This window comes from Chelon labrosus (genome assembly GCF_963514085.1).
Source record: "Chelon labrosus genome assembly, chromosome: 18".
NCBI classification, from domain to species: Eukaryota; Metazoa; Chordata; class Actinopteri; order Mugiliformes; family Mugilidae; genus Chelon; species Chelon labrosus.
In genome coordinates, this window is record NC_140351.1 from 3,241,196 (window position 1) to 3,265,055 (window position 23,860).

Here is a 23,860-nt window from a genome sequence, read left to right on the forward strand (position 1 = left end):
ACAGAGTCAAAGCCATCATGCATGCTCTTTTTAAAGTGCACCTACAGTTTGATGTAATTTAATATGACCTTCTGATTTCTGATTTTTCTGAGATGAGAGCTCGGAGCGTGCCGTTGGAAAGGATCCATCACGATGCATTACATCAGTTCAATGCAGCTGGCTCGCCTCGTGTAACATTCAGCCTCCTCTGACGGACGTCTCGATGGTTGACACTTACCTTGGGTTTAACGTCACGCGCAGTGGTGGAGGATGAGGGGCGGCTGGTAGAGGTGGTGGACGGCCGCTTGGGCCCAGCAGCTGTTGTGGATGGTGCCTTGGCTGTGGTGTTTTTTTTGTCTGGGGTGTGGGTGGTGGTGGTGGTGGAGAAGGAGGAAGGTGTGGGGCGCTTAATGGGGGCGGCGGCCGAGCCACCGGCAGAGCTCGGCCGCGTTTTGGCGGCGGCGCTCAGTCTGGACGCCCCGACTGCCGGCTGAGGGACGGATGGAGGGACCAAAAATGAGGAAGGATAGCAAAGAAAAAGGGGGAAAAGAAAAATAAGGAAAATGAACGATAATGGCGGCAGGGTTGAGAAGCAACTGAATCAAACATGGAGTAAAAATAATAATAAAAATAATAGATGGAACTGATGTTTGAATGTGAATATAGGGTATTTAAGGGTATGGTGACCTTAAATAGGTATGGGAGGGTTGCTTTGTGTATGTATGGATATAAATATGTACAGTCAGCATGAACAAAGCAATGGCAGAAGCATTGCTTTCCCCTATCTTGATCCTTTATCAAAGGTAAGTAGGCAACACATCTACCCACTCGTTCACACATTGGGAGCAACTTGGGTTCAGTGTCTTGCATCAGCATCTGGTCCATGTGCCATGGCCGCTAACTCTTTGGTTCATGGACAATCCACCCTACCTACTGAACCACAGTTGCCCTTTAGCACCTTACCCAGAGTATAGTATAGTATGACCTATCCCCAAGAAAGTTTGAGTCCCATTTTGCACAAAAAGGCTGTTGTTTCTATCAGTATTCTTGTGCAAGCCTTTGCTGTACAAGGTGCACTTTTTCAGATACCATTAGTTTAAGGGATATGAAATGTAAAATTACAAGTTTGCCATCTTTCCAAGAGTTAGAAATTAGGCTTGATATCAGATTTGTCTCCGTACGTTCCGTGAATAGAGCGGCCCGGGAGAGGACGTGCTAAGGAGCTGCTAGCCTCGACCTAGCTCGAAACTTTCGGAACGAACGAACAAAAGTGACCTTCTGTGTTTTTGAGACGCTGACAGAGTCTTCAACGGTCACCTCTAAGACTAGTCTGTAAAGTCTTCCAACTGTAGACTGTTTACATTTACATAAACGTCTACTGACTCGTTTATTTGATAAATGAGGAAACGTTATGACATCTGACCTGCTGATGAACTTTGCTATGGCTCGTCCACACTACCAGAGAGAGATAAAAGCTAGGACACATTTTCAACGGCAGCCAGAGATATGTCACCACGCTAAAGCTGAGCTGGCTTCAACTTCTTTCTGTTGCTCCATTGACGCATCAACCAATCACGTGCTTCCCCCCGTCTAACACTACAAACAGCAGAAACCTGTCTCATACCTTCCAGTAAATCCTACCTTAGTCTTCTTTTCCGCACTTGCCAGCTCTTTGCTCGGCGTCGCGCTGCCTCCGTTAGCTGCAGGCTTTGCAGGTTTCTTGGCCTTCTCTCCGGCGTCTGGTTTGGCGGCCTTGTCCTTCTTGTCGTCTTTCTTCTCCGCTGCCTTTTTTTCCGCCGGCGTCTTCTCCTGCTTCTCCTCCTTGCCGACCTTCGGCGCCGGTTTCTCTGCGGCCTTCTCAGGCGATTTTGCGGCCTTGTCCTCTTTTTCCACCTCTTTGGCCTTCTCTGCGTCGTCGTCCTTTTCTTTCTTGGTGTCTTCCTGCGCTGCCGTCACCTTCGCCTCTGCGTCGTCGTCCTTTTCTTTCTTGGTGTCTTCCTGCGCTGCCGTCACCTTCATCTCCGCGTCGTCCTTTTCTTTCTTGGTGTCTTCCAGCGTGACCGTCACCTTCGTCTCCGTGTTTTCCTTTTCTTTCTTGGTGTCTTCCTGCGCTGCCGTCACCTTCGTCTCCGTGTCGCCCTTTTCGTTTTTGGTGTCTTCCAGCACTGCCGTCACCTTTGTCTCCGCCTCAGCCTTCTTCTCCTGCATGTCGTGACTCGTATCAGTCTTGACGGGTGTCGGCTGCTGCTCTGGGACCTTTTCCACTTGAGCTATGAGCTGCTCTTTGTCATCCTTCATCTCTACCTTCTCCGTCTTCTCGGCGGGTTTGTTCTCAGCTTTTTCTTCCACTTTGGGTTTCTCATTTTTGTCCACCTTCTCCACATTCTCTGCTGCTTTCTCTACTTTGTCTGTCACCTCCACCTTCTCCACTTTCTCCATCTTGTCCTCTTTCGCTGCCTTTTCCAGTTTATCTGGTGATTCTTCTGCCTTGTGCATTTTATCTTCTTTCTCTTCCATCTTCTGCACTGACTCTGCTTTTTCTGTCTCCTTCTCTTTAACCTTTTCTGTCTCCACCTTTTTTTCCTCCACCTTTTCCACCTGTTTCTCTGGCTCCTTCATTATGTCTGACCCTTTCACCTCCTCCTTAACCTTCTCCGGCTCCTTGTCTTTTTCTTTCTCCTTGTCCTTCTCTGTGTCTTTCTCCACCTTGGCCGGAGTCTCGCTGCTCGTGAATTCGACTTTCACGCCCTTCTGCTCGGCTTTGTCCAGAGGGTCAAACAGGTCCACCTTCTTTGGGGTGTCTTCAAGTTTCTTCTCCTCCTTCTTCTCCTCTGCCTGCTCCATCTTTTCTGATTTTACTGAAAAGAGAAAGACAGAAAAGAAAGGTTTTTTAATTCCAGTCCCAGGTGGACAAAATAGCTAATGAAAGTAGAAGGTTTCCCTCAAAAACATCGACTCAATGCCTCCAAAACTCACAGACACTAAAGGTGGCCCATACATGGATTACGACTGAACAAGCCCATTGGTGCAGAAGCATTAAAGGGGGTCTCCACACCTCGTCCAACACTGTGGAGGTTTTGCACACCAGCAAAATGTTGCTTCACTATGTTTTCTGCACCACTGACAGATGCAACAAAACAATCCCGTACAACACAAAATATTACTGATGGCCCATGTATAGTGTGTAACTGTATTATATAAGAATAAAAATAAATAAGAGTAAAGAAGAAGAAGTCTCCTCTCTTTGATTTCACAGCCCACACAGAAAACGCTCATTCATATCAGTCACTTTAAACTGATCTCCATGTGCTGTCTGTCCCCCACAGCATCATTTACACCAAGTGAGACAATTTACTCCACAGTGACACACTCACTGAACCGACTCAATCACTGTAGCACATGAACCAATGTGTAATCTGTAGGGCAGGTATTACAGCCGACCCGTCTGCCCTCAGGGAGGTGCTGTAGGTCATTGTGTAAAATGCTTTTTGTGTTTGTCTGTTTGTCGTTTCTTGTCCCTTTTCGCTGTTGCTTTCTAAATCTTCCTCTGGTGTCTTCACCCTCCTGCTCTGATTGGATGTTTTCATGCTTCACACATTGAAACTGACTGTAGGTTTTTAGGAATAAAGAAAGGCCGATATACTATACTATCCTAGGTTATGCTACAGCATGCTATGCTATGCCAAGTTATGCTACAGTATGCCACACCACACCACGCTATGCTATGCATCGCTATGCTAAGTTATGGTACAGTATGCTACGCCATGTTATGCTATGATATACAATGTTATGCTATGCTATGCCATAATATGCTAAATTATGCTACAGTACGCTATGCTAAGTTATGCTACAGTATGTCATACCATACCATGCTATGCTATGCTGCGCTATGCTAAGTTGTGGTACAGTATGCTACACTATGTTATGCTAACTTATGCAACAGTATGCTATGCTATGCTATGCTATGCTAAGTTATGCTACAGTAAGCCATACCATACCATGCTATGCTATGCTATGCTATGCTATGCTACAGTAATCATACCATACCATGCTATGCTATGCTATGCTATGCTATGCTAAGTTATGGTACAATATGCTACACTATGTTATGCTATGCTATACTATGTCATGCTAACTTATGTGACAGTATGCTATGCTGTGCTAAGTTTTGCTACTGTATGCCATACCATACCATGCTATGCTATGCTGCGCTATGCTAAGTTATGGTATGGTATGCCACGCCATGTTATGGCATGATATACTAAATTATGCTACAATATGCTATGCTATGCTAAATTATGCTGTGCTATACTATGTTATGCTAACTTGTGTGACAGTATGCTATGACATGCTAAGCTATGCTACAGTATGTCATGATATGCTGTGCTATGCTATGTTGTGCTAACCTATGCTATGGTATGTCCAAGAAAATGTTCCAGAAAATGATCAATTTCAAAATCAATACAAAACCAAAAGGAAATAAAGACAGCCCTCAATTAAATATTGTTAAAAGATATTTAAAATGATCATTTCATGAAAGCAAGATGAAGTGAAATATGGAGTTTAGCTAATGAAAGTAATCCATGGTGTTTTAGTGCGTTTGATAAAAATCTATTCGCATATTTAATGTATTTATTTGATATTTCAGTTTTGCCTTAGGGTTCAATAGAAAATAATGATCACTTCAAGGAAACAGGAAAACGTAGTAAACTGGAATATTTCTGACTCACTAAAGTACAATCTGTGCATCATCTGACCTCAGGTGATGATGACATAACACTGAACACAGACAGAGCTGCTGACTCTGTCCCAGTTTAGGAGCCGGACGCTCTGATGTCCACGTTTCTTAAACGAGTACGACACGACACCTTCAGTTCTGTCCTCCAGATCCTGGGGAGCATAGAAGCGGCCTGTCCCACGAAACCTTCACAATCCATCAAACAGAACGGTAGGTCACAAAGAAACCCTGACAAGCCTCACGCCCATCGGGATGCGAAGAGTACACATGTGCTTTCAAGTGAGGGAAAGACCGTTCTAGGGCCGAGGATGAACAACGGATTAGAGCTTTTGAGTAAATTGAACTTGAAGTAGTAATTGTGAAGCAAAGAATTAGAAAAGTAAGCAAACCATGTGGTCTAAACCTTTATTAATGTTATATCTATGCAGCATGAAGTGCTTTAGAAACCTTCTGCTATTGTTGTCTAATATAAAAGGCCACAGTCGTTCTCACAGCCCCGATGAAGAGAACCAGTTATGCCGGTGTGAACAATAACATTATATTTGTGCACATGACACTTACTGGTATTGAATTTCAACCACAGGTGGCCATTAGGCAGAGCACACCTGCATTCAATGAGCAATTCATGATTAAAATGTCATGTCGTTATCCCCTAATTATGGTAAATGGGCTCTGTGATTTTAGACCTTCTCAGCAGGATTAAAGACTCATTTGGCCACCTGTGTAATCGCCTTGTCGTCATTTGATTCGGGGGTGTGGCTCGATCATATCAGTGACCGGAGCCGGGACGAAGGAGGAAATAATGAAATTACCAAACTGTACGTGTGTTGTCAGTAGTAGTAATAGCACACGAATGCATGATTAGCGAGAGAGAAGAAATTAGAGGATAGGTGCTCGGTGCATCATGGGACATCCCCCCAGCAGCCTAGGAGTATAGCAGCATACCGAAGGGAGGGTTCAGGGTCACCTCAAACAGCCCTATCAGTTTCAGCAAGACAGGGAAATCACAGGCCAGCGATCTCGAAGGCTAAAATCAAACGTGACGACATGAGCCAGACCCCCGCGTTGGAGTTCACTATAATTATCCTGTGATCTCAATAAAACTAAAGTCTCGCCCCCGTGATAATTTATCTCGTTATCTCAAGGAATCCGGCTTTTCTTTTCTCAAGATAACAAGATAAATCGATGCGTTATTTTGAGAAAATGATCTCTGGCGTCTCGAGATAACAAACTAATTAGATTGTGGACTCAAGGTAATGATCCAGCACTTTCTTGGACGTGCAGTGTAAGGGTATTAATAGGTATCTGTGAGCAAGGGGGGTTTCTAAAAAGTGCTTGCCAACACAAACGTGGGACTCGAGCCCTGGTATTAAATCGTTATCACCCTTATTTTCATAACAGGAGTTCAGTTCAGAGACAAAGACGGCGAAGGCAGTCCAAGCCTCCTGAGAACGCGAGTGGGAAATATTGATTAGTAGATTTAGAGGTGAGTGGGAGGACAGAAGGAGAGCGTGAACAACGACTAATGAAGATGAAAAACAGACAAACCGATTAGGAAAAATTCCCTTTCTTATCTGTTTTTATGTTAACCTCAGTTTCAAGAAAGGGACGAGAAGAAATCGGAGGAAGGAAAGGAGGGAACAAGATAAAGGGGATGGCAAATTGACGAGATTAGCTCACAGAACGTACCGCGAGTGACCACAAAAGAAAAAAAGAAGAGCAATCAAACACACGAAGCCTTCAGTTTTCACTCTAAACACGGCTGAAACCTGATACGTGTCACAGCTGTGGAAAGCCCGGTGGAAATGGCTTTGTTTAAGGAAGCAGCAGGAGGCGACACCCAGCCTACTCACTATCACACTCCTCTTCTTTCTACTTTACCATCTCTGCTGACCCTGCCATTAACAACCTCATCAGTCGCAGTCGCTGTTGTCATCACAACACAAACACACGCAGATAAAATGACTATGACCGCAGACACAGGTGTTGATAGGGTGCAGGAACATGAGAACTCTTAGTAACTCTCGTAGTGGCTGAAGCTGTCATCAGCTGAGTCACCCGCCTGTATCCTGTTTATCGCACATCTTCTCATTGATCTGATTCAAAGAAGAAACCGTGATTCATTTGTGCACATTGTTCATTGTTTGCAGCGTTGCAGCGGTTCGTTTTCTAATGATTTCTGTTGTGCGACATGTCTGCGTTCATGAGATCATTCACGGGAGATTCATCGGCCATGAATTATTGATAGAGTCTGTGATTGGAAGCATTAATCATGGACACGGGCGGTGCCTCGAGGGTGGGTGATGGGGGTGATTGGGTGGGGGCATTTCCCGGCAGAGTGGAGGTCACGAATGATGTCAGTCAGAAACAATAGAGCACTTGATGTAACACAAAAATGATATAAATTTAACGCTTTAAGTTAATAAACTGAATAAAATTATGACCACCTTCCTAATATTGTGTAGGTCTCCTTTGTGGTGATTCATCAGAGAATGGACATGGGCCTTCTGAGGGTGTCCTGTGGTGTCTGGCAACACAATGTTGTTAGTGGGGGGGGGCCTCTGTGGATCATCCCACAGATACTTGATCAGTTTGGGATCTAGTGAATTTGGAGGCCAGGTCAACACCTTGTGCTGTTCTTCATGTTTTTTTTTAGTTGTTCCTGAAGCGTTTTTGTGGCTGCATCCTGCTGGGGATGGCTGCTGCCATCAAGGAGTGTCATTGCTATGGGGTGGGGGTGCCTGGTCTGGTCTAGGTGGGTGCTACATGTCTAAGTAACATCCACACCAATGAATGCCAGGTCCAAACGTTTCCCAGCAGAACACTGAACTGTCACAAGATGGTCAATGTTATTTACCTCTCCTGTCAGTGGTCATAATGTTATGCCAGCTCAATCTATTATTTGTTGTGATGTATTTATTGTGAGAAAATTACTCTCTAGAGGGCAGGTAAGTTGAAATCAGACCGATTGGCAATCCCGGTTGATTACGCCCAATCTTCTATTTTTGGTTTTGTTTCCGTTGCAGTTTTCACCAATCGTCTTTGAGTGGGCTTTGGTTACATGAGTGGAATCAAAAGGTTTATTCTCAAAGCAGATACGCCAAGTCAGACTCGGAACACCTGCAAGAGCAAACCTGATGAAAAATAAAATAACAGCGAAAGGAATAAGCAAAGGTTGCATAACGATGTCAGTTATCATGATAATGTTGCTGTTCTTGTTGCTCAGAACAACAGACAACAATGAGCATTCGGCTGCAATGAGGCCATTTGAAGGTTTCATTAGCATACTGATAACACTTACAGCTCATTTAGGTCTGTTAAACATACCGTCCTGTAAAAGCTCCTCTTTGAGCTGACTCCTAATTAAGAGAAAGGTTAAAAAATACAAAACAATTGTAATCTAGAACATTTAATATTAATGCATATGCCGCCTCTTTTTAGGAAAATCTCATCTCTTCAAACTTCCTGAATAACCTTTCGCACACAGTTCGACGTCTTTAGGTAGGAGCCATTAAAACGGGTCATTAAACTCAAACTTTCATGAAGCATCCAAAGCAAAGAAGCAGTTCAGTGAAATTCTGATTCTGTTGTAATAAACTATTCAGGACTCATTTCTAAGGCCCTCATTTGGCTCCTCGAGTGGATTATGTAAATCAGCTTTTACAGACGGCGTCTCATTAAAACGCTGTCACTCTTTGCTCCACAACACGACACACACAAAAAAAAAACAGAAAAAAACAAAAAAGCTCCCTGTTCGTCAGCCTTGACAACGCTGTTCAGACACTCCATCACTTTGGTAGCACATCAAACGCACGGCACACTTTTAAGTGGCGTGAAGTGGTGGCGGCGTGGAGAGTGGACTTTGTGATTTATTATCCTATCTGAAGTGTTGGGCTGTCAGCTCAGCTACGACACAATTACAGGGTTCTGGAGAAAGATTGCTGGGTGTAACTAGGCTGTAGACCTGGTATACCCACAGGTCGTCAACACACTGGCAATGATGACCCTGATGACAACTGGCAATAACATGCTTCTAGCCAGTTTAGTTGACAAAGATGTCTTTTTTTTCTGTAACTAAGATGAAACGAGATAAAACTAATCAGCAAGAAGGTTCTGGGTTCTAATCCCTTGGCCAGCCGGGGCCTTCAGCTTCCTCTCACCGTCCAAAGACATGCTGGTTAGGTTCATTGGTGATTCTAAATTGGCCGTAGGAGTGAGTGTCTCTCTGTGTTAGCCCTGTGATAGACTGGAGACCTGTCCAGGGTGGACCCCGCCTCTTTCCCCCGCGACCGTCCAGAGGTCAAGCCAAATGTCAAGGAGATGAGACGGGACTTTGACACGATACGACGTTATTCTAATATCGGACAGGATACAACTATACGGGCTGGCTGTCTTTCAAAATGTGCATCCTTGTCATGTGATAGGTTAATGATCTCTGAGGGTTGACGGTAGCCTACCAGAACCAGCACGCTGCTACAATGGCTGCTACAAATCAGGTGGAAGGATACGACGTTCAAGGGTTCATCACACTAATATTTCTACAGCCTCCATCACGGTCAGTAAGTTAAAGAAGTCTCATCTAAGTTCTTTACTAGTTGCTGCTTTGCACTACATGAAGTTCTTGGCTATTTAAACAGTGGTCAGTAGAGTGGATAATGGTTTAGCATTTAGCAAACTAACATTCTCCATAAAAGTAGTTCCTGGAATGCTGCACACATATTCAGCACGAGATCTGTTTAGTGCTTGAATGAAGTTAACTCTTTCTCTTCATCCATCCAGGCAGGGTTAATCAAATCCTACACCTTCTACTTTGCATCTTGTCATGCATATTCATCTGCGTCACTCCCACCATGCGTGATGATGTTTTTCTTTTCTTCTTCCTTTGTTTATCATCATTCAACATAACCCCTCTAGAGAGCTGGAGCTAAGACCAGGTTGGAGTATGTTGCTGCTCACACAGCACAGCGTCGTGCATTGCTTTCACTGCATCACTGCCCATACGACCCATTCGAATTGTATCATTTTTGTGGTTTTGTTTTGTCTTTTATCTTTAACCCCGTGAGGATGTAAGATTGTTTTCACACGCGAGCTGCACGGACATCTCCATGACCTTGGTACGAAAGCAAACAGATGCGTAACTACAACACATGGCCTGCAGCCACATGACTCTGCCATGATTCTGTTTGGACTTCAGGGGGAGGGCAGAGGAGAAGAAGAAGAAGAAGATCGCTGCCCCTTTAATTCTACAGTGGCAGGGTTGGCAGCATCTGCCACACTCAGCTTTGTCATGGGCGGCGGAAACAACCCAGCAGAGAGTAAAAGAAAAGAGACAAAGAGATGAAGAGGAGAGAAAAAGTCTGAGGCAGATAAACTCAGGAGAGATTCAGTGACCCTGTTTTGGCTCAGTCATCATCCGACGTGACCGTGACCTGCTTTCAGCCATCTTGGCTCTGTCTATCACAGGGAATGTAATGAGCGTTCGGAGTAATAGGACCACAGAAGATAGAGCAGCAAGAACGAGACAGCAGTCTAGACAAACAGAAAATGAAGGGAGGAGTGGGAGCAGGACGGACAAAGACGGAGCCTCCATCGGTCATAATGAGCCGCGTTATCCCGACCCCGAATCCAAGAGTCAGCTGGAAACTCGGCTACTACACGATCTCCTGTTGCAAGCTCATTGTGCTGCACCACACATGTGCACGGACATGAAGGGACACGCTCAGCTGCACACGAGGACGGCCGAGGACTGTGTCCACAAATGAAAAAAAAATACGATGAAGACGTACCTGTTGTTCCAAGTATTCCCACACTACTCAATTATTCTATTCACTCACTCCACACACAGTCTGTGGGAAACCTGTAGCTTAAAATTGGCACTCTGTGCTCGACCAACACAACCAGACATATACTACCATCATGGAATGACAAGTAGCCCACGGCGGGGGGGAGGGGGGGAGGGAGGGAGGGAGTGGGCTGCTCCGTTGCTGTCGACTTCCCTCAGCTTTTCATTCTTTCTCTTTTTACTCTCCGTCTCTCTCGCTGTCTGACACTCCTCTTTTCAGTCTGCCTCTGCAACTATCCCTCACCCCGAGCCATTTGCAAGCACGGACCAGAAAGCTAAACCTGATTGGATAAGCGTTCAAACAATGAATCATCGGTTTCATTAATGCACTAAATAAAGACAGACAATCGTCTTTTATCACCAGACAGTAACAGTCAGAGATAAGCTGCGTAGAGATTGATTTATGACAGATACAACAGAAAACTACTTGTTTTACTGTTTGCATGCACATTTTAAGTCTTGCGTACTCTATGATGAGTATAAAATGGAGTAATGTCCACCTACCATCCGCTTCAATGACGGGTTTGGTGTTCAGGCTAAAGCTGGCATACCCACCAGCGCCAAGGTCACCATCATCAGCGTTTCCAAAGTCTACACCTGCATCAGTCTTAGGTTTGGTATCCTTTCCATTGCCATACAACACTGCATCTTTGACCTCGTCAGATTTTGGGCCAGCTTCCATTTCTTTGTCTACAGAAGTCTTGTCCACTCTGCTGACCCCCTTTGGGCTGAGTGGCACAGGCAGCACAATGCCACCCGGCTCCTTCTCCACCTTGAAGCCGTCCACGGGCGGCTCTAGCGGTGAGAGGGGAAAGGCCGCACTGCCGTCCTTCAGCGGCGGGAACGGGGAGAGACACAGGCGAGGTTCGGGCGGGTCTTGCCGAAGGTCGCTGTGTGTGGTGCCGGCCGCGGAGAGGGTGGGCGGCGGGGTCGGGGGTTGATCTTCTGCGACGGTCAGCGAACGCTTCATGGAGTGGGCAGAGCGGCGAGGACCACCCACGGGTGATGGCAGCAGGTCCATCCCGTCCTCATCTCCACCTGGGTATTTATCAGGCAGCTCCAGACTGGTGGGCACTGACAGGTGGGAGCATTCGGACATCGCCCGCCTCATAGCCTTCCTTTGCTGTTGAGCCCGCCCCATGAAGCAGGGCACCAACTCCTCCTCTTCTTCTATCTCCTCTTCCTCACTGTTGTCCCCTGAAGAGCCATCAGATGACTTTCGGGCCCCGAGGGCTGCCCCGGCTCCGGCCACGACCTCGTCCCCCGTCTCCATGTCCCTGTCACTGACAACTCCCAACACGCAGTAGTTAGGTGCCACCTGGGGCATGGCTACCTTTGGGCTGGATTCGACAAAACTGGAGTTGTTCCATGGTTCAGACGGAGAGTCGTCATCTACTGGAGACGCCTCCAGCAATGAGGCCCCCATTGAGTGTGGCGGCATTGCACTAGAGGGCGAAGACAGCTCCACGCGCCTTGCGGGCGATCCAGGAACTGGCGGTAGGGAGACCTTCGTGCTGCCACCACATCCCAGGGCAGAGGGTAGTCTGCCTGGGGATGCTGGGGAGGGGGACGGGGAGGAGGAGACGGGACTGTCTGGGCTCTCCCCCGCGCTGCCCAGTGAGGTGTTACCCAACGAAGTGCTGCCCGAGATGCCCCCATTCCTGCCGGGCACCTTCAGCTCCGCGTCCATGCTGCCCCTTCCTGGCTGCTCAAAGAAGCACAGCTTGTCTTCATCTGTGAGTCCAGCCGACGCCAAAGTTCCACCGCCGCCCACCAGGCCCCTCGCGGCGCCCATTTCCACGCCCGAGGGGTGCTGCCAATCCCAGCTCTGCGCCGGCACGTTGGGCGACAGGGACGGCACCTTACACAGCTCGCTGTACTCTGAGAAAGGAGAGCCGGGCTGCTGATCGGAGAGAGAAGACATGCTGTCTCTCCTTTCTGTTCACTTTCTCCACCTTTCTTTGTTTCAGAGTCTGACCGCCTCAGTGTCAGGTGTCAAAAGGTAATCTTCACCACTTCTCTCCCTCTTTCCTTTGTTGTCTTTCGCTGTTTTTTGGGGGTTTTTGTTAGCGTTCAGTCACTCAGGTGTGCTTTGCGCTCTGTGTATGAGTGTCTGGTCTGAACCCAATCACACAGTGAGGCTGAACTGGATGTGCAGCTCTCTCCCTCGTTCTCTCTCTCGCTCTCTCTGATTAATGCAGTTGTCATGTGACCCAGTTGTGGAAGCCAAGTGGCTACTGCCAGCTCCCAGATCCCGCCCACTCTGGTGGAGCGAGTAAGCCCCCCTCCCCTACCTCCCCCACCCTCCTCCTCCTCCTCCTCCCATCTAGTTTTCTGTTGCACTCCACGTTTTTCTTCCCCTCAACCCATTTTCTTTCTCTTGTTCTGCGCCTTAGTGGAAACCACAAAGTGCTCACACAGCTCTGTGTTCCCCTGGGGCAGATTGACTGAGGTAGGTTTGCAGGTGGAGATTGGATTTGAACTCGAGACCTTTTCAAAAACATTCACAAGCACGCATTCATGTAGGCACGCTCGAGAGCAACATATCGTATCATGACATGTTACTACACTTGCAATTTTTCCATTTTGCTGTAATTTAATTGCTCTTTAAGGCAAAATGTAAAATGTTCTGGGCTCCTAGTCTAAATCCAGGGTCTGTTCTGTTCTCTCTCTAAGAATGCTTTGTTTAAAAACCAGTGCATGGTCCCTGTTGCACGGCAGCAGACATCTTCTGCTCTGTCGTGTGTGAGATAAACCGAGAGGTGAGAAAGGGCAGCGGGCGACGCTTTGAAGGCTGAAGAAACGATACCGTGAACAACTGTGAGCGTAAACGTGTGTGTGCACATTTCTTGGTTGACAGATCTTCCAAGCGTGAGTCAGTTTAATTTCAAAGTGTCAGAGAGCTGTCAGACCGCATCACATGTGCAAAATTCTGCATACTCTCACCGCACAACCTTTCTGAAAATACACATTAACACACATGTATATTATACGATGTGTACACACACAGTGCAGCTCCTGAGTAACCGTTCTGCCACATTACATGTATGTATGAGTATTAAGAGACAGACGTGCTTATACATGCACAAATGGAGTCGCGGAAATAATTCAGGCTAAATCGGAGAAGCACACCGAGCTGAGTCTGTGAGCGTTTAACAGGGAATCAGCTTGGCATCTTGCATGGCTCCATTTTGGCTTATTAAGTCCTCCTGATCGCCCAAAAACTGCAATTTCTAATGAAAAGAGGCAAACTTTTACTGGAGGAGCCATTTAGTGGGAAGCATCTGTAGCACATTCTTTAGTACTCATACAATATGAGCTGTTAGTGGAGTTTATACATTAACGCGAGGGGGAAAAACACCTGTTTCATACACGAAAAATGTAAAATAACAGGATTTTTTGTTTTCCTAGGAGATATCTCCTTATTTCTGACTGGCTGCAGCTTTAATTTGCTGCAAATCCTCCACATTAACCTCCTTTCAGATAATATACTGTATAGCTACAGGGGAAGCTGTGGCTCAGGTGGTAGAAAGGGATGTCCACGATTGAAAGGGTTGGCAGTTTAATCCCCGACTCCTCCCGTTCGCATTTTGAAGTGTCCTCGGGGAAGACACTCAACCCTAAGCTGCTAACAATGGCAGGCGGACACCTTGCATGACGGCCCTGCAGCCATCGGTGTGAGTTAGTGAGTGTAAATGAAAGAGAGGCAAAAAATGTAAAAGGCTACTAAAGAGAAAAGTGCTGTATAACATCAGTCAATGAAACACAACCGTTCATATTGTTCACTGTCTGACATTAAGCCTGGGAATCCATGCGCATCCATAAAATCTTTGCTGGGCAACAATCGTTAAAAACACAAAAGATCGTACGACAGAGGGTGCGAGCAACCCTGATGAATAATCCCGTTAAGAATGCTTCTTGAAAATATCGATCACAAAAAATGACTGTGACTGGAATCCATTAGTGGAAGTCAGTGTCACATGTCAGCCTCTTGAATTTAGCATCACTTTGCAGTTAATTTCACCCAGTGTGGTTTCTAGGAATTTGAGGCAAGTGGCCTGGGCTAAGTGTTATATATATACACCAATCAGCCACAACATTATGACCACTGACAGGAGAAGTAAATGACATCGACCATCTTGTGACAGTTCAATGTTCTGCTGGGAAACTTCTGGACCTGGCATTCATTGGTGTGGATGTTACTTAGACATGTAGCACCCACCTAGACCAGACCAGGCACCCCCACCCCATAGCAATGACACTCCTTGATGGCAGCAGCCATCCCCAGCAGGATGCAGCCAGAAAAACACTTTCTTTACTAAAAAGAAACATGAAGAACAGCACAAGGTGTCGACCTGGCCTCCAAATTCACTAGATCCCAAACCGATCAAGTATCTGTGGGATGATCCACAGAGGCCCCCCCCTTAGAAGGACATGTCCATTCTCTGATGAGTCACCACAAGGGAGACGTACGCAATATTAGAAAGGTGGTCATAATGCTATGCCTGATCGGGGTATGTGTGTGTCTGTATGGACAAATAAAGCAGATGAAGTAATCTGAAGAAGTGGGCTCGTCCGGGGTACAGCCACAACAGCCGGTGGCGACATTCGTTCCTGCGTCTGTCGGTCTGGACCAAAGGCTGGACGAAGGCAGAAAACAATGATGGGTAACAGGCAGACGGGCACACAGGGACACAGGGACACAGCGAGGGGGCGGTGGGACAGAGGATGAGGAGCATACAGGCAGATAAGGACAGAAAGAGGGGAGAGCAGAGGAGTGGAAAAGTGAAAGGAAGGGGAACAAGCAAATAGAGGAGAGGGACTGGAATGAGGGCAGTGGTAAATCATTTGCCACTATCACAGGACAAGACAGGGCCGGGGATTAGGGGAACAATGGTTGCGTTCTTTTTTTACAACTCGGCATTGTGCTTTCTGCTGGAGACAAGCAAGAGTGAAAAGCTCTTGGGACATTGGCACTGGATGTCAGGACGTCTTGACAGACTTACATTTGTTCTTTGAAGGCAACTACTGTACATCTAGAGCATATAATAAATTATAATCGAAATCCAAATGTATTTCCCGACTCTGAAGATTCAAACTAGAGAGTAATCAATAAAATGAAGAAGGTTTAGTAAAGAAAAAAAATAAGCACAACTGGAAGTGGTTCTTGATACCCTGAGGAAGTATTGCTTCATAAAACACTAAATGAATAAGAGCTTTGTTTTCACCTGGAAAAAAAGTCACAGCAAGCTGCCATGGGAAAAAAGAAAGGTGGAAACAAGACCTTTTAATAGAACACAAAAGCAAAGGAGAAGACAGAGCCTCAGTACCTGCCCATAGACAAAACTAAAAATATATGTAGCCATATCTAAAGGAACAACAATACAACACTAGCCTAATGTAGAATATGTGAACTGATTGTGCTCCAATCAAATCATTTGGGGGGCAGGGCTTCATGTGGTGATGGACAGAAGAGTAACAGCAATCCGAGCGCCGTGGAGTTGAGGTTGTGAGCAACAAAATATCTGCCGTCAGAGAGAGGTCAGTTTTAAAAGACATGAAAAGCTAAAATAGGAGGCCAGAAATTTGTTCTCGCTCCTTGGGCTGCAAGAACAAGAAAAAAGTTCATTCTGGCCAGGTCATTTATACTTAAGAAAATTGAGCGCCAAACTCCAGGGAAGTCCTCATAGGCCCCTCCCCCTGCAGCACACGTCGCACGTGCTAAGCATTGTGGGAGAAGCGGGGGACAAATGACGAGAGGTGCTTTTCTGTGATGTTGGCCAGTCGTTTCAATGACCATGTCCATCGGATCGCGCTGATCTCTACCCAGGAGAGATTAACGGTCACACTGCGAATATTAGCATCTGGCCGCTAGCCTTTCCGTTTTTGTGCATTAACCACGCCCACTTCCAATTTCTGTCAAATCAAAGAATAGTGACCGGACGCCACCCGAAGAAAAAAGTTCTGCCCGATTGATGTGTCAAGAAAAAGCTGCAAGATCTCCCAAACGAGGGAGGAGAACAAACTTCTCTTTAATCGGAAATCTTTGTGATATATCCCAAAAATTATATATCGACGGCCTTGAACAGGGTTAAAGGAAAAGCCACAAAACAGCACAATCATCATCATCGTCATCATCATCGAGACAGATAAAAGAGACATAATACTGAAACCAAACACACGGAGTTAGAAATCAGTTCACTGTGACTTTGTGGTACGTTTGGGGAATACCTGCTAATTAAACGATAACATAATGACTTGTAACTCCTGGCTGTTTCTCTGCCTGCTTCCTGCCACAGTTTGTCTCTTATATATTATGCGGTGAAGTGGTTCACCAGCTGATCCGAGCTTGTCTTCCTCCCTCCATCAATCCACCCATCATTCCAAACAGCTCCTGCTGACGCCTACATGTTTGGACAACATTAAAACGCAGCCTGTCGCCACATTTGGACGGCACGTCTCCCCCAAAATGTCAACCGCCTCAATCACGGTACAGTCGCATCGTCTCCGTCGTGCTCCATCCTGCTCCATCCTGCTCCATCCCCCCAGACTGTCTGTCTGCATCAGAAACCCCAGGGCTGCCCCGTCGCCACTCGCTTCCCATGTCACTTTTTACACATCACGACTTTAAGGAAGGCACAAAGGCAGGCAGGTGTGGATAGACAGGTTGTTAAGGTAGACGTGTTGGCAGGTAGGCAGACATGCTCGGGGCCGGTGTAGCCGCCACCGCCTCTGTGTGTCACATCTGTCTGCTTTTCTTTTGGGAAATTTCTTCACTCCCTCCCTGCTTGCCTCTTGAAGTACAAAACTGACACCAGAGTCCCATGAGGACAACACAGACACACACAGACATAGACACAGGCCCCCTCTTCCCCGCCAAATGAATGACCTCACCCTGTCTGACCGGTCGGCTGTTATATAATCCCACTGGGTGACAGAAGCGCTGTGCCTAATAACCCGCGCAGGCCACTAGGATGGCAGACAAACAATACAAAAGCTGTGGCCATTAAAGTCGATCAATGCCACCTTTAAACAGCTTAAACTGACTCAGGGTAAAGCGGACAGGAAACTGGTGGGATTTTCACAATAAAACACATAATTCCTTCTCACACTGCCATGTTGCTTTAATTTCATCCACAATGTTTTTATCATAAAGTCCATTGATCTACGCTAAGCTACCAACGATGCATTCAGAGAACACTTTGTATAAAGTGGTCATGACTAGCTCGGTTTGTGACTACATACAGTGTGTTGAAACCATAGACTGTATAAAAAAATGGACGCCATGACAGGTCCTTTTAAAGTGAAGCCAAAGTATGTGGAGCTCCCCCTGGTGGCTGGCTGCTGTATAAGTCATAAGCCACACCTCCTATAGGTGAAATATGGATAATTCTATACAAATAAAACTGAACTGAATTGAAATTCATCACACTACAATTAATGAAGCATTGAATAGGCTATAAGGAAGGCCGCAAAACGGCACAATCATCGTTAAAATAGATAAAACGCCAACTGAAATGCCGGGAAGTTTGTCTCTAGTCTCTCCGTTGGAAACTGATTACGCTACAGCAAAAGTTCTGCTGGGCCAATCAAATCATTTAGGACTGAAGAGTAAAGGCAACGTAGTCTTACACGTCAACTGAGCGCCATGGAATTCAATTTGTTTATGGTTACCGTGAGAGAAGCGAACCGGTTAAGGCTCATTCAAGGTACTGCTGTAACCTACGTATGTAGCCTACACCGATGCGAGACATTTATACTTGTGCGCTCGTCAGCCCAGCTCGCTCTGTGATGTCTTTTTAGCCAGTTGGGTTATTTTTTGTTTCTACTTCCTGCTTCACTTTCAACAATGGCGACTGAAACTTTCGCTGAAATTTGGGATACAAATTCTTATATCTCCCAACCTCCTCAGTTAACCTTTCCTTGATGTGTTCCATCTTTATTGATCTAAAACAATCAATTCGAAAATTGCGGAGATGGAGAAGCAGCCGGAAATACTAAAGCGGAAACACGCTACTACGAAGCGGTCCAATCACATCTCTTGGCGGTCTGCATCGCCGCGACGTGTAATTACATTTCTGAGGAGATGTGGGGTCTGCGTAGCGTCTGGGCTGTCGCCATAGCTACGACGTCAAATTGATGCAGAAGCCTAAACCCTTTCACATCTATTGTACAAGACACTGGCAGTGAAATAACTTTAAAGAACAAGTGTGTAAGTTCTCTGTATAAGTTCAAGCATGCCTGATAATAAAGTCCCAATAGAGTGCTACCAGTCGGGCTATGCTAGGCTAATCCCAATAAGTGTTGTCATTTATAATACACAGCCCTGTCGTCTTGTTTTGTTTCTCTGACCTTTAAATCTTGGTGTCACTCTATTCAAATATATGCACGAGGATGTTTTCCATCCTGAAAAGAAATACAGCACAGAACATATATATACATTCCCATTCATGTACTACTCATGAGATTCGGTAGGCTACATCTGAAGCCACCTGATAAATAAAGGGGAAACATTTCTTTGCTGTGGCCTGAATATAGACCTTTATTCTGCTAATTCACCACAGAGAGGCTGGAAAAGAGGGGAGTGGTGCTTACAGGTGTTGAGGAAGAGGAGGATAATCTCAGCGGGGGGTTGGGGGCGGGTTGGAGATGCAGGGAGACAGACAGACGGTCTTCGGCGAGGTCTATTTATAGCTCGGTCGCATCTCCTTCGCAGCCCGTCACAACACCCCCCCCCCCCCACGCTCGCTAAACGCCTATTGTTTCCTCGGTAGCCCATCTCCACATCAGTCGCCGAAGCAACTGCCTCCTGTTGCTATGGCAACCGGCTCCTCATCATCAGCGTGCCGAGAGGTTGAGGTGGTGGTGGTGGTGGTGGGGGGGCTATGGTTTCGGGGCGCATTCGGTGGTGTTGGTTCGGAGTGTGAGGGGTGAGAATGGATGATGGCAGTGAAAGCCAGCACTGTGGGTATATATGTGTGTGTGTGTGTGTGTGTGTGTGTGTGTGTGAGAGGAGGGGGGAGGTTATTAATATGCCACAGACCCCAGGGAGGGTATTCCACTATGCTAATCTGCTCTGCCTGTTGCCACGGGCTAAAGATTTCACCCCCATCAGCAGCGGCTTTGGTTTAATCACAGACATCAGGCAAGAAATATGTTCCTTGGAAACGAGTCAAGAGATTCTTCTGTTTTCTTTCTCTATTAAAGAGGATTTTTGCCGAGTTTCTCCACAACCAAGACGGTAAAAACCCCTCGTGGCAAATTTGTTAAAAAACAAAAAAAAAAGAAGTTGACTCAATGTGACTTGACATCTAAGTGGGGATCTGTACGTGGCTGTTTGTGGAGATCGCGTGCGGATAAAGGAAAACACACGAATATAGCGCCGACACATCGTAAGAAGACTCAACAGGATCCTTTTTTTAAAAAAATATTTAAAACAGGCCCAAATCTCATATCATACATCACTGCCTCTCTTCACTTCAGGTATATTTCCATTCGTATTTACTCAAGCTTCCCCCCTGCAGTCGAAGGTCGGCTTACGTAAGGTTCATCCATCTGAAACAAGGACAACTGGACAAGAAACGTCTTCAAGTATCTCTACAAGTCCAGTTGACCTCGTTTCAGCTATTTCTGGACATACGATGACCTGGATGACTGAGAACCTTCCCAGACTGACATGAGGTTTAGATTACATTTATAAATGGAACCTCTACATTAACATTCATTGATGATAAATGTGAGTGTGCCGTTGTTTAAATATAACTGAATGAGAAAAATCCACCGCTGCTCAACTGGACCTTGTGAGGATATCAGTTTGGCTTTAATAACTCAAACAGATGACACCTCACATATAGTATAGACTTCAGATTAAGGTCATGAGGAAGAGTTAGTCCGTCTTTCCATTTGTTGGCATGACCACTGCTGTAGTATTAATATTCCAACAGTTGCATCCTTTGACTATCCATAGCAACCAGTGTTGCCACATATACGATAATGATCTTATTTCTACGATAGTTTCAGGGCCTATACGATATAAAATGATAGTTTGCCATTTGACTGACGACGGCCAAGCCTCTGTGTTTATTCCTGAGGTTATTGCAGTTACATGCACATATACAGCTTTGATTTCAAGCTGTTTTAGTACATACGATAGTTTGGGTCAAAATATGATCATTTTAAATCGACAGTACGATATTTTTTCATTTCCCTTCTGGCAACGCTGAAAGACTGCTATGAAATATATGCTAGGAACTTCTCACATCTACTGAAACATCCACAATAAACAAGCAAGAGATCTTCCAGTCAATGGATTTTGGGTAAAGGTGCAAATGAGATCACAGTTGATATCTGTAGATTTCAGTTGTCTAATCTTAACTCAAGATACTAAAGCCAGCATGGGAAATTTCTAAGATCCTGGACTAACAGTGCTTCCATACTTATCTTGCGTAGGGGCTAAATCGAATTAATTCTGTCTACAATTAAAAGGAAAAAATCCAAATAACTGAACAGAAACATGTGGGACATCAAACTGTTGGTAAAATGAGGATATGAGAACAAGAGGAGTATAAGATACAAAATAATCCATCCATGTAAACGCTCTTCTTGCAGTGCTCGATGATTAAAAGTGCTATAACTGAAGAGCACATAAGAGGGAGAGGAGAGAGTGTCTCATTCATTTTTATTAATTAATGACATAACAACCAGCGTTCTTCACTATTCCCTACAAGGCAGCTGCTGCTACAGTCTGATCTGAGTTCATCCTTCATAATGAATGAGTCCGACGCCCTCGGCTGGTTTAGTCTGATCTGCTAAATCCCAACGCTCTCCTCGTTTCCGTCACAAACACACACACACACATATAAAAAAAATAAATAGATAAATAATTCTCCACAGCCACCATCGCGTATGAAAAGATATTTTACATCTTCTGCTCCTCCTACCACTGCCCTCATTATCCCAGAGGCCATGCAGTATTTCAGTCAGCTCGGTCAACAAAACTAAAGCTACCCGGGCAGGGGACCCCATGCTGAGAGAGACCAAGTAAATATGCAGAATACATGAAATTGCGGGAAAATTGGAAAATGCGACATTCATATCTGTTACCGTTAATGCTAGATGCGACGTCTGCCCCATGTGTTATCCTAGATTTACTCACACATCATTCATAATTCAGCCAGGTTTCAGAATGTGATGAAACTAATGAATCCATTTAGAATTTGTGGTATTTTTAAAAAAAAACATGACAGACAATTTGTTGTTTTTGGATTAGCCTGCCTCTCACTGCAGAGCTTTACGTTACCTCATGTGTAAATCTTCATTAAACTATAAATGATTTCATCCGGTCCTTTAGTTTTTGTGTGCGTGCCCTGCTACACATCACATCCTCGCTACACATCATAACTTTTACACTGTGTTCTGTTGACTTCCTTCAAATTTGTTGACACTTCTTTGGGATAAAGACCAAGCTAGTAACAACATGCTAGCAGGACCAGTCCACTGACAGGTTGTAGTCTTGCAGGTGAAATAAGATTAGGATCTTATGGTCATTTCAAATGTCTGTGGCATAGACTGTATATAAACATGGACACTACGTCCCCACTTCCTTTAACTGGCCAAACTGACGCCATTTTCCCGGGGATACGGTCAATGCCATCTTGTGACTTTGGAGCCAGAGTCTGATCAGTACGGTCTGAGAGTGAAGCCACGTGGAGCCGTGATACCGATGCCCCGCCCACACTTCCTCTAGACTCACTCGTATTTTAGTTTAATTAATACTACGCTCTGCTCTACCTCCACCAGCTACAAGGAAATGTTGGATTATACACTGTACTTATTTTTATTTTATTTATTTTTTGCAATTCTCACAGTCACATGGGACCGCTTCACCCAGCGGTTGGCATGGCAACTGGTAGTCACAGCGTCAAATAGCTAACTAAAACGAAACTTATCCAAAAAACTGACACTTGAGCATGCATCAACGTTATATTAACTACCTAAAATGACAGAATCCATCATTTTAGTATTTTAGTTCGGCCCAAGTCCGAAGCCCACTAACATGGAGGGGGTGGAGCTTATGACATATACTGCAGCCAGCCACCAGGGGGAGCTCTACTTGCTTTGGTTTCACTTTTGAGGAGCAGTTCCACCGTCCATATTTACACAGTCTATGCTCTGTGCCCACTCCGACGGCAATAATATGGAGATGTTTCAGACCAAACCTTGTGCTGTACAACTTGCAGCCCCTGTAGCTAAAATCAGAATTACATTAAAGTGTTTATTTTCACAGATTAGGAATAAGAGAGGATTGTAAATGATGGCAGACTTGTTCCAGATCAGGCAGCTAAGATATCCCTTAAATACAAACAGAGGAAGACTAAATGGGGTTTTGTTGTTCAGGCTGTTGGGTGTTACAGGATACGACAGAGTCAGTTTCCTTCCAATGTCCGAACCCAGCCCCTATTTCAAGCCTCGAGTGGCATTTCCATTCCATCGACAGTCTGGATGAGTCAACCCGTTTGAGAGCCAGACGCTCATCAGGCAGTCGCAGGCTGGAAAATAAAAAAATAAAAAAATAAAAAAAATAAAATCCCTGCTGCATCAGGCACTTTACCATCGCTTCTTCCAGGCTGCGGAAGATTACTTCTCACACCAGTGACAGCTCACTCTCTGTATCGGTGCCTCCCTTCTTCCTTCTCCTTTTTTAAATGCAGCTTTCAGTTTCTATAGCAAATTATAAATGGCAAAACATTTCAATAGAATTTAACACACGCGCCGGGAATCTGAACTTTGCATAGCTCAGTGTAGGACGTGTGCAGCTTGATCTGGCCCGGCGCTCGGCTCTGACACTTCTTTGATGGTGTTAAGTCAAAATATTTTTCATCATATCGTCTTCCCTCCTGTCTCTCTCTCTCTCTCTCTGTCTCCACCCATGCTCCCTGGTGTCTACTGGTGTTTGGGATGACTCCACGTTCCACACACTGTGACTGAAATGCACCAGTGTCTGTCGTGTTTACTTGTTTTGCATAATTAAGACGCTGCAAACGGAGGCATTGCCGTTTTTTTCTCTTTTAAACTGCCTCCCGCTGCTTGTGCACTGTAATCACTTCACACAAATCCCAGACAGCGTCATGTCTGCTCTGTCTGATTCTAGAAGCTGTTACCATTACCCTGTTTGTACATCCTGTCTGTTGAACCCTTTAAACACAACAGAGCTGATTCAAGTGCACCTCAGCGGAGGGAGGTAAGCAAATGTCAACTTCAAGACTTCGACATCACTAGACAAAAGGAGACAAAGTAAGGCT

At 45.5% G+C, this 23,860-nt stretch overlaps 1 protein-coding gene across 5 annotated transcripts in view; it reads right to left on the reverse strand.

The window, feature by feature from the left end:
- LOC311503481 (uncharacterized protein) overlaps nucleotides 1-23,860 on the reverse strand; it is a 119,763-nt gene that overhangs the window by 12,331 nt on the left and 83,572 nt on the right. For all 5 annotated transcript variants that reach the window (XM_084566213.1, XM_084566212.1, XM_084566214.1 and 2 more), the window contains 2 exons: nucleotides 1,621-2,837; nucleotides 218-469 (listed from right to left, as the gene is read on the reverse strand). In XM_084566213.1, coding sequence (XP_084422339.1) covers nucleotides 218-469; nucleotides 1,621-2,837 — 1,469 coding nt within the window. The remainder of the gene's footprint in view (nucleotides 1-217; nucleotides 470-1,620; nucleotides 2,838-23,860) is intronic.